Below are 12065 nucleotides of genomic sequence, written 5' to 3' on the forward strand. Positions count from 1 at the left end.
TCAAAGTCCTCAGCTGCCGAGTCAAGGTTTGAGGACGAACAAAAGAAGAAAGTAAAACAAGGACAGAAAGCACGCAGACAATAAATGAAGAGGCATGTGTTCACAATAAAGAGATACAGAGAGACGCCATGTTTGACTGCAGTGCAAACAAAAGGAGCTTTATCTTCTGTCGCATTCATTCCAATTTACCTCGGGAAGTAAACCGCCTGCAGCGAGGACGTACACTTTCTATTTTAGAAACTTCTGCCTGATGCCAGAGTCGACAAATATGGTTCAGCTGGTGACTTTTTCAGACACAATATTCAGGTTGAAATGGCAGAAAAAAGAAGGAAATGGCTTATAATCTTGGTTTATGAAGCTGCTTTTTTTTTTTTTTTTGCTCTTTTTTTGTTGAGGGAATGGCTTCATGTTTAATCACTGCAGAGGTCGAGAGGTTGACAGCTAGCTGGGCTTTAAACTGACCCCCGCTTCCTCTGGGAAAGAAGAGGGCAAGGCGACATCCAACAGTCTCCAATGAAAGGCTTAGTTTGTTTGAATGTACGCACACGCACACACACACACACACACACACACACACACACACACACACACACACACACACACACACACACACACACACACACACACACACACACACACACACACACACACACACACACACTGCTTTTAGCATTTCCTTCCTTCAGTTTAGTGACTTCAACAATTAACAGTCCAGTCCTGAATCTCCCGTCTTAGTTAACACTCAGGCATGGAAGGCCTGTTTAACCTCTGGATTTCTCCAGATGTTGGAGTGTGCATGACATGCAGTACCCAAAGAGTTTGAAAGCTGGTGTCAAAGACACGAGAGCAAACTTTCAAAGAATAGATTACAATCTGTTTGCTGTATATATATACAGTGCAAACGTTGCATGTCAAGGTAACTAGCATACTGATCAAAGTCACCTACCTAATGAGATCAAGAGTTAGCATGCCATTAGCTCACTTATTTGATGTGGTTAAGTCTTTAGCGCTGGCATGTCCGCTGCATGGAAGCTCCAATATAGATTTCAAAGTTGAGGATAACTTTCAGATTTGGAGGTTTACACTCCAAAAACCTCAGACATACTTTCTAAAGACTGAGTTGTGCAACCAAAACTCACTGATTAGTTCTCAAAGCCTTTTGTCTTGTAAACAATTAAACATGGTAAAGAATCATAATAAGAAATAAAGTGTAAATCTAATCTTGGTGTCGTGTATTTTTTAATTGTGCGCTACCTTATTTCCTCATAATAGCACACAACAACACTAACTACAGTACAAAGCAGCATTCTTTAAAATGCTACCCCTGTATTTCCATATCTTCTAAATGGAAATGTAGATTTCTCATCTTTCCAAATAATTTCATATATGTAACCACAATATTTATATTTAAGTATATGTTACAGAGTTCTGGTTTAAAAAAAAAAAAAGAGGAAGCAATACACAATCAACTATTGTCAGATTAAATAATCTGACAGCATCGGTTGTACCAGATATCAAACGTATTGATGGCTGGCTTGAATTGAGAGACCTGCTTTTGTTCCCGCCTGACATGAGATAATGGTTTCAAGCAGTAAATCAGCTACTGCTGATAAAATCTGCATGCAATAGACACTTGCTTTGGTTCAAGTCAAACTAATGAGTTAATAGTTTTCTTTTTGGAATGAAAATGAAAAATATAATTTAAGAATATAGATAATAATTTGCAACCTAATCTTGGTTTTGTCTGTCCATGTGTATTTCTCTATAGAAAGCCCTCTTTTACCTCCTATAGGCCTGCTATGCTGTAACATTACGGCTAACCAGCTACACTGTAATATGCTGTAACTATTTGATGTAGCTTTAACCTAAGTTCTTTCACATGATGTAGTAACAAAGTTTAAATATAGGTCCCTTTTACACTGTTCTTGTTTTAATGAGAGTAAAACACTTCCAACTAGTTAACCAACTATTTTAGCAAGATAACAATAAGCAGCAGATCAAATCTGCAATTGTCATGTCAGATAGCAAAATCATTAGTGCCTGGCTGGAAATGAGAAACCGTTTTTTCTACCTGTTTTACATCGTTTCATTGTTTCAAAAAAAGGAAAATACTACAAATTTTAAGTGGTACATTTTGTCACTTATCACTGTAAAGTGCATTTGTCCCATATTGACTATATGCAGAATGGAAAGACGTCTTATTCAAGGCCGACTGACCACTTCACCTTTAGCAGACAGTATCAGCAACATAAATTGGTATCAAGTGTTGCTCTCTGTGCCTCTTTTTCTCTCATTTTCCCTGTAATAACCATGTGCTTATCAATAGCATCACCGTGGTTGCTATGGAAGCTGAGAAATGCCCCTCACACACACACACACACACACACACACACACACACACACACACACACACACACACACACACACACACACACACACACACACACACACACACACACACGCCCCTCCATCTCAAGCTTGTGTTTTTAAATGTGCAGTAACAGAAAAAGAATCCTGAGGAAAAAAAGAAGTCGGAGAATAGGCAGCAGTTCTGCTATTTACCAAGTGCGAGGCCAAACAGGATGCAACGACCTGACAACAGGAGATTTAATTTGGATGCTGGATAGGATGATGTCACTGTGTGTCTGTATACTAGCAACTGAAAACAAGCAGCAAACACTTCTCACAGGAGTGAATGGACAGGAATATTATGGGAAAGCAACACCGAAGAGGACACCCAACACATTTACAGCAGCTTTTACATTTGAAGTCCAAGTATGTTTTTCCACATTGTATGAATTACATGCATGGATTTATTTTATGGCTGAAACTGATGCAGCAAACATGGCAGTGAAAACATAAAACCCACCAGGGACATCTGCACTCCTGGAAACTGAACTATTATATACTCTCCTCTCAAAACTTGTGGAAAAAAATACTCCAACTCTCCCCAGCTGGTATCAAACCGGGTCCCTGTGGACCGCTGGAGAGATGTGGGCTGAGTTCACGGTGAGTTAAGAGTTGCCCGTTAGTTGCCCCACTCACCGTGACCGTGGTCTCCTTGTTCTGTTTCCTGGTGGGCGAAGTTGATCCCGGGCTCTGCAGAGAGAAGAAGGACGCTCCGTCAAAACCGCCGTCCTCCGTGTCAGACATGACTGCTCGACATACACACACTGCCACTCGCACACGCACACAAACACAAACACAGTTGTTTTCCTGGCGAGCGCTGTTAGCGTCTGACTGGTGCTCGCTCTGCTGCTGCTGCTGCTGCTAGTGTGTGTGTGTGTGTGTGTGTGTGTGTGTGTGTGTGTGTGTGTGTGTGTGTGTGTGTGTGTGTGTGTGTGTGTGTGTGTGTGTGTGTGTGTGTGTGTGTGTGTGTGTGTGTGTTTGTTGCTGTGCAGAGAAGGGAGGATAGTTCTGCAGAGCAAAGCAAAGCTTAGTTTGCTTTCTCTCTCTTTGTGTGTGACTGTGGATGCACGTGTGTGTGTGTGTGTGTGTGTGTGTGTGTGTGTGTGTGTGTGTGTGTGTGTGTGTGTGTGTGTGTGTGTGTGTGTGTGTGTGTGTGTGTGTGTGTGTGTGTGTGTGTGTGTGTGTGTGTGTGTGTGTGTGTGTGTGTGTGTGACTGTGGATGCACGTGTGTGTGTGTGTGTGTGTGTGTGATTTCTAACACTTAAGCTTAGAATAGAGTAATTTCCAGCAGCCTGGTATAAACCAGCAGTGTGTGAGTGTGTGGTGGGGATAGAAATCAGCAAAGAAGTGTAAATCTAAAGCGGGATGAAAAAGTGTGGGGTGCTGCAAAAAAAATAATATATATAATATAGTAAAAAAAAAAAAACAGAACCTTAAATCATTATTAGTATGTGTTTATAGTTTTTGAATGACCGTCTGTGTACACAAGTGTGTGATGCAGAAAAAGGAGCGAAGCGAGGACACAGAGAGTGAATCAGTGGTGGGTGGATCCTGTATAACTGCACCCTGACTGCCTGGTTAATTATGATCAAGGGAGCAGATACTGTAGGAGGAATTAATCTGCTCTAACTGCCATCAGCCTCTCCATTAATAATGAGAGGAGAAAGAGAGAGGTGGTTTGATCATGTAAAAATGTGGAAACACAACCATTTATGTCATCGTTATATCTGGAGTTTATCTTTATGACTGTATCAAGGGGCAATCAAAGGTGTGCTGTTGTGTCCACAGAGTTAAGAGGAAGGCTAGGTATTAAACCTTGAAGCGGCGATAATTCATGTTTTTTATTTGCATTGCATTCAATTATTGAATGTAATATGAAAGGGGACACATGTAGTGACGAATCCATTATAAGTGGATAAAGGGAATAATCACCTAAAATTGCAGTTTCCCTTGTTTGAATGAGGCATTTTTTTTAACGTCTTTTATTGTTTCGTTTTTCAAAGCCACTGTAAAAATCTCACTGTTTTGGTTCACACTCACAGCTCTTAATTATTATTCATTTATTATGAATCGGGTCTAAGACTTGTGAAGTCATCAGAAACACCAAACTCCAAATGAACGCTAATGTTTCTTTTTATCTACCGGATGCGTAAACAGGTTATTGTTTGCTAATGTTAGCCATTTCAATCTTACAAGGCCTAAAACAAACGTGCAATTTACCTGTTAGTTCCAAATAATAGCCAAAAAACTTGATTAATAAAGCTAAAAAACAAAATGTCTACCAAAAGTTCTTATAAGGCCTCTTGCAATTAAAAAACATTTAGTGTCTGAGAAATTTTAAAATGTTTGAAAGTGAGGTATCAAAATAACAACTAAGGTACATTTTAGTTTTCACCCAGCAATGCTATTCAGTAATTCAATATTACAGCCATCTAAAGGACTTTTTTTTTTTGCGACGATTAGCCAAAATAACCCAAAGTAATAATTTTGTAATGATGGAAAACAAAGAAAAGTATGGTCACTGGTTTGATTTTTACATCAATACAAATAATTTTACATTTTAGTGTCCAAATTCTACTTGACGGACTGTTTCAGCAATTAATGAAATCCTCCACGCTGCCGGGCTCCATCCTCACAGGTGTTTTTACTGGATTACATAATTCTGTTGTTCCTGTTACTGTAGGTTACTTATAACAGACGGTCCTGTAATGTGGAAAAAGGCAGCTGGCAGCATCTCTGACTCTTTACTTCCTGTCCAGATATGTCCTGATGTGTCCTGAACTGTCCTTGACTGACTGAGTCATATTATCCCACCTGTGTTCTTGGAGCGAGTGAAGCTGGGGATCACACACCAGTCTCAACAAAGGAAGTGGTTTGAGTGTGATGTCTGTGAAAAGTCTGGCAGGATCAGATCTTTGAGGGCAGAAAGGCACGGCTTTGGAAAAAAAGTCCCGGGGCTTGAGAAAGACACCGTCACCACCAGCAGTGGACAGCAGTTAATTTAACAACTTCATTTCATTTCAAGGAAGGTGATATTCCACGTATTTAGGATTGCACTAGTTTTAGGTGACACAGAAGAGAGAATAATGTTCAAAATCAGTCCCTAGTATCGGTCAAGCTCCAAAAATACAGGATCCCACATTTCCCACAATGCAACCATGAGCATCCTTCCTGCCTGGTCAATGATCACATCTTTCTAGTGATTGCAGACATGTGAATCATGTTGACGAGGCCAAGAAAGATACAAAAATTAGACAGCTTTACCTGAGGCTCTGTACTGCTCTTCCTAACAAGACTGTTGTGCGAAAGCTCCACATGATGCAAGGGACTACCACCTGAGTGAAATCCATTCACTGAAGAAACAAAATGAGAGAGAGCAGAAGGAAAGAAATGTCATTAGATGTTTGGTGTCCGGTGGAAAAGCTTTAAACTTCATCAGAGGAGAATTCACGTATCCTTCAAAGTTAAACCACAGACTGGAAATGAAGATGAACGACGTGACAGATCGCCTAAAGTGAAGCCAAAAACATCTTGATTCTCCTCATGGTGCATATCGAGTACTTCTTGTCACGTTGATGTTTGCTCAGGTATTCTTATTTTTGATAAGTTTGGTTTTAGGTTTTGTGATGCCATAAAAAAAAAGAGGTATGATTGCGATGGTGTCGCTGACAGCTGCTGAGTGAAGTAGTCGTGGTGGCACAAGTGTTTAGACAAGACCTCGATACCTCGGCTTCAGTTCCCAAAGACATCACCATTGGAAGAAGGTGGTGTCTTTATCCAGGATGTTTTGGTTTCAAATGTGTATAGTGGGAGGAAGTGGAGACCACAGACTGTTTATAAAAGTGAACGTAGCTTTCGGGTTTGAAAAATTAGGCCTGTGTGGAAGTGACTCAAGCTGCGATACCACCGGGTGGCGCTACAGGTTGCCGCCAAAAAGCCTCCGATTCCATAGACTCCCATTCAAGCAGTCTCATGAAATACGAAGTCAATACATTTTTTTCCACTCGTCATTTTGGTGTTGTTTGCTCATGTCCCTCCTTCTCATTACTTTTCTGGCGGTCCATCTGAAAAAAACCCGTCATTAATTAGAAAATAAGCCTTAAAAAGCTGTGTTTTTGGGGGCGTGTCTGTTTGATTGACAGGCAGACAGGTAGTCCGATTTTTTACGATAGGTGGGCGGGACGTAGTATCGTCGGGTTTCCAAAGAGATCGAGTCAGATCGACCGCTCGCTCCTCCCCAGCTCGTCCTAATATGGTCACTTCAGGCTCGAAACCGCTCTGAACTAGTAAGATGGCGCCGGCCAATATCCAAACCCGAGGCTTCAAAACGGCCGTTTCAGAGTTAGTATTCTTTGTGCAGGTGAAATTTTATATTTTCCCAATTTACATTACTACTAAACAGCACATTGATCCAAAGTCAATTTGGACATGTTGATTTCATTCCATGTTAGCAATCTTTTTCACTTTTATGTCTAAACTCTAATATATCAATAAGGTAACAAAAGTTCAGTGACATAGCAGTTGCTCCGTGTAATAACGGAGACTACGGTAGCTTGTGTGGCGTGACATTTTATGTTCTTCTCTTGTATCTCTATGCTGTCCTTTTCTCTCTCTGCTCTCCTCTCACCCCAACCGGTCGAGGCAGATGTTCTCCACCTCTGAGCCTGGTTCTGTCGGAGGTTTCTTCCTGTTAAGAGGGAGTTTTTCTTCCCTCTGTTGGAGGTTTTTCTCCATTAAAGAGGAGTTTTTTTTCCCTCTTAGCTGATGTGGGAATTGTTGAATTGTTGGGTTTCTCTGTATAATATTGTAAAGTCTTGCTGTAAGGACTTTAATGTGTTAAGTGCCATGAAATAACCCGTGTTGTGATTTGGCGCTATATAAATAAAATTGAATTGAATTGAATGAAGTGAATCTCAACTTATTGAACTTCCTTTAACAATGCCGTCCGAAGGTATCTGAGGTATCTTGCTGTTGGTTTGCGACGAAACTAAAGCTGTTTATAACAGAAGTGAAATAAGTGAATGAAGGCAGCTCCCGCTGTTTCACCACCTCTCAGAGTGGGAAACATCTCACAAACCGTGCTGGATCTTTCTGTCGGTCTGCCTTTAGGAGCAGCGCCAAAACAGAGAAACAGAGGAGGCCTTAGTTCTGCAGTTGAGGCTCCAGATAGTCACAGGAAGTGTCTGTGTGGTGTGCGTGAGCGGCTGCTTTGTGTCTCTGTGGAAGCTGAACAGAATTCACAGCCCCGGGGCACGAAAAACTTCAGGAAGCTGAAGGGGGAAAAAGACCGAGATGGAGAGATGAATATGTCTACGTGTACCTGCCGGCAGGGAGTTCTTGTGTCGGAAGGAGTTCTTGGGGGTCCCGGGTGCGCTGGACGGTCTCTCCCATGTCGTCTCTGATGGAGAAAGAGATAAACAACATGAGGAAAGTGGTACTCGCCGCCAACTCTGCTCGTCATCCCGACGGCAGTCGGAATTATTTTTGCGTAACAAAAAGAAGAAGTGAATCCAACCGCGGATACAAACGTGTTGCAGTTAAACTACAACAAAAAGCAGATCTAATACAGACTTAAATGGTATTTTGTTTCATTTTGTTGAGTTTGGTATATATTGTGTTCAGGTTCGCGAGGTCTGTTTGGTCTTTTGTATGGAAAGTACTTCATTATCTGACAACACAGGAGCTGTAGGAAGCAGTCGGAACAAGAATAATAATACTTCTGCAATTTGTGCAGCAGCGTGAATCTCAAGTCATGTCACTTTTTTGGGCCATTTTTTTGGTTGTAATTGTTCTTGCATAAGACAGATAGGTTTTGTCATCACTCTTTGGTTGTCACAATATTTGTCCAACTTTATACATGTGTTTGCTCAACTTGTAGGTAAACTTTTCAAGAGCAAAACTTACAGCAACTGACTTGTTGGCCAACATTAGCATATATGCTAACAGTAAGCACATCTTACACTTTGTTTAAGAAATGTAGGAAAATGGTGATTTAACAACCAAAGGTTTTTGTATTTAAACCTCTGTATTATTAATACATTACCCACAATATAAATTATATTGTTTGCTTGATAGAGAGCTTATAATTTTGACAGATAATATAGCTTGTAGTTTGCTTCAGAGACTTTAGTTTTGGCATTTCTACTACAGGGCACTTAGCTTTACTGTGGTATCAAATTATGCATGACTGATGCTCAATTCTAGCATTTTTTTTTTGGGTGAAATATCAACTGTTAATAAAAAAAAAAAAACACAACATTAAGCTGGAGGTGGAAGAAAGCAAATGAACATTTTTAGAACTGACTCGTGTCTGCAGGTACTCAGACTGCACAAGTGAACACGCTCCACATATGTGCACCCGTGTTGCTGTTATAGCATTAGATATGTTTCAAGATTCTTGAGAAGAACACCAGCATGTGGCAGCAAACTATAGATTTGACCTTCTAAATTCACTCGTTGCGTCACCATCAAGGCTAAAAGCAAGCTTGAAACAGACTATGTCCACAGGAACGTAAGAGTCTTTGCAGTTATGGAATATCTGAACCATTTGAACAATTAATCAGAACAACTCTCAAAGTCGCAGCTCCAACTGGAAAAGTTACTACAGGAGAGGTTATCTGGAACACGTGACGTTCATAAAGGCCACTGTGTGGGAAAGTCTCACTTAATTGATGCAAAATATTACGTGCGGCAGCTGTGAATAGAAAAGAATACCGTTATTGTCATCGTACAATTTGCTGAGTAGTGCCTAAAACGGTAAAACAAGCATTTCATACACACGAGCACACATTCACACATTTATAATAAATAATAGAAATAAAATAGAAGCCTTATAAAAGCAGGTGGCATCCAGTGTTGTCAGTCACTCTGCTTCGTTTCATTCATGTGTCCAATTAAGCTTTGTTATGGAGCGCAGTTTTCATATTGTGCCTGCGATGACAAGACGAGTTTATTCCAGTCAGTCATGTTGATTGAGTATTAAAGTTATTGTGAGTCGTTGAACACTTCGAGCGCAGTGTTCTGATACTTCAGCGTGTCGATTTTCAGCTTTCGAGTTGAAATTCAAGTTCATTTTGGAACAGATTTTGAGAAGAACAGAAGTATAGTTCAGGACATTTTAGCTCCATTGAAAGGTGTCCGTGTCGATGAGAGTCAGCCGTAGCGGTTACGACGCACTTTAAACAAGGTATTTGTATTTTGTTGGTCCGGCATTTACCAAGAATTGTTTAGTATAAAAGTACTTTTTCACTTAATTTTGTCAGGAAAGAAAAGAGTGTATTATGCGCTGTGTCTATTCTCGTGTCGGCCGTATTCAACAGGTACGAGCTTTAAACCAAAGAAAAGGATGCAGAGATGTTTTTGATAGGTCTTTAAAGTGTAACTGAGCTCCACAGAGGCACTGGTACTTCATCATCATCTGTCCCCATCTCATTCCTGCTGGAAAACTAACTGGAGGACGAGGACACAAAAAGCATCACCGACAAAGACCCTAATTTCTACTCCCTTTATGTCCATTCATGTCACAGCGCTCAGCTAAATGAACCCTTTTATTGCGAGCAAAGAAAGAAGATGTCCACTCATATAAGGAGCTCTTTTTTCATTTGGCTCTTTTTGGCCGGCTCGGCGCTTTTTTGGCGCTGCTGACCAGAGGAGACAACTGAGCCAAGCCCATCAGCTCAAATGACACGCATGGAGGGGATAACTGGCAGCGGGCTCATGGAGAGAGGCTGTGCCTTCATGTTTGATGTACAACACCAGGGCAAACGCTGTACTCACTGGTCCTTAATGTACCAATTCCTCTCTGTTAGCTTGTCATAAACAAGTCGATACTGGGAGAGATATGGGATATTAATGCAGAAAAGCATTGTATAATCTTATTAGCGGGGGGAAATTGCTTGTTATTGTGATTCCATTCTTTGCCTGAGCGACAGCAGTAAAAACTCTTTTCTTTTTAACTATTTGTATTACAGATAAATATGCAGAATAAACCCAGTTTAAATTACGTAAATTATATAATTTATGATATCAATAATAATAATGATGATAATATTTTATTTTCATAGCGCTTTTCAGGATAGTCAAAGATGCTCTACAGGTTGAAAAATGACCAAAGCAACATAATAAAAGTAGAAAGCATGCAACATTAGTCACAGTAAAAGCACCTTATAATAATACCAATATTATTTTCAACTTTGACTTCAAAATATTTTAATCATATTGAATAGCTTTCTATAAATTTATTATAATATATAAGGTGAGAACTCCTACATATTTACTATAATGTTGAAGCCCCCAAAAGGAACTGATTCGTTTCCAGGCAACGGGCTGTGGAAAGGCAGATTGCTGATTATTTCCGTCAAAGAGTGCTTTTTACACAAGTGAGAGATCAGTCTTGGCACTTGCCGGATTCCTACCTCCAGATACAGTGATACATGTGCAGCAGCAGCAGGAGTAATTCTCATCAGCCGCCTTGTCACAGAGGAGCTGCAGTCGAAAAAGTCCTCAATCATCCTGAATTACTTTGACAGTCTTGATTATGGAATATAAACCCGAGTCGGCTCCGCTTGCTCACCTTTTCAAGCTTCACATGGGTCTTAATGATGTGAATTCAAGATACAAATGGTGCTATGAAGCAGCCAATGACTGGAGCCGCATGAGGATGTCGCTCTTTTATGGAACATAAAAAGCAGTCATTTCCTCTCGGCTTCCCCCCAAAGTTCACCTCATTTTCATATTTCACACACGAGCGATTCAGACTCACCAGAGTGTGAATGACAACGGAAGACAAGTCGTCACACCGTAACAGATGTGTATGAGTGAATGTATGAATCGAAATAGTGGACAGCAGGTAAAAAATCAAAAAGAACCCGACAACGGTTTATTGTCCGCGACGGAAACCACAATGCGAGTGATGTGGGACATCCTTGATTCTGAAGAAGGAGAAATGGCCTAGTTAGCTTTGACACGGCTATATTTTATTCATAACCATATGACACAGGTCCCCGATGCATTAGCTACCTCCTGTCTCTGAGTTTTATCAGACAAAACAACCCATTCACACTGCGTATCCTCCCAGTCGGTGCATTTCCTTTAGAGGTGAAGAAAATTTGGAAAAAAAGACGTGAAATAGCGACAACCATTTTTACGCTCGGCTGAGGTTCGAAAGTTGCCGTAGTGATGCAGGCAAAATGTGACAAAGTGAAGTGGAAACAGACGTAGGGGGTTAAATTGGGATTCGTAATGAGGGGGAGCCCTTCCTCTGTGAGGTTGAGCCTCACACACCAGACTGCACAAAAAAGCTCTGACCCATCGAGGCAGGGCCTCCACAAGAACTCTGACGTGTCCTGGGGTCCAAGTGGGCTAATGGGTCGGACTCACTTACTCACTCACTAGTTCACTCACTAGTTCACTCACTAGTTCACTCAGTGAGAGACCTCCAGGTTTGTAAGACTGTCTATCTCTTCTGTGTGGCCTGTGTGTGTGTGTGTGTGTGTGTGTGTGTGTGTGTGTGTGTGTGTGTGTGTGTGTGTGTGTGTGTGTGTGTGTGTGTGTGTGTGTGTGTGTGCTGCTGATGAGACCGGTACAAACCGCAGCACCCTGCAACGCTGCAACCAGCAACACAGGAAGGAAAACCTGGAGAAAAACAAGCTCTGTCA

General features: G+C 41.0%; 1 protein-coding gene across 1 annotated transcript in view; it reads right to left on the reverse strand.

The window, feature by feature from the left end:
* LOC138626846 (growth arrest-specific protein 7-like) overlaps positions 1–12065 on the reverse strand; it is a 67152-nt gene that overhangs the window by 27996 nt on the left and 27091 nt on the right. The window contains exons 3-5 of the mRNA XM_069708802.1: positions 7730–7807; positions 5674–5762; positions 3046–3099 (exon numbers count right to left, since the gene is read on the reverse strand). Coding sequence (XP_069564903.1) covers positions 3046–3099; positions 5674–5762; positions 7730–7807 — 221 coding nt within the window. The remainder of the gene's footprint in view (positions 1–3045; positions 3100–5673; positions 5763–7729; positions 7808–12065) is intronic.

This window comes from Brachyistius frenatus, unplaced genomic scaffold, assembly GCF_029030835.1.
Source record: "Brachyistius frenatus isolate BFR_SWC_R1_liver_20210118 unplaced genomic scaffold, ASM2903083v1 Contig_78, whole genome shotgun sequence".
In the NCBI taxonomy this organism is placed as follows: Eukaryota; Metazoa; Chordata; class Actinopteri; family Embiotocidae; genus Brachyistius; species Brachyistius frenatus.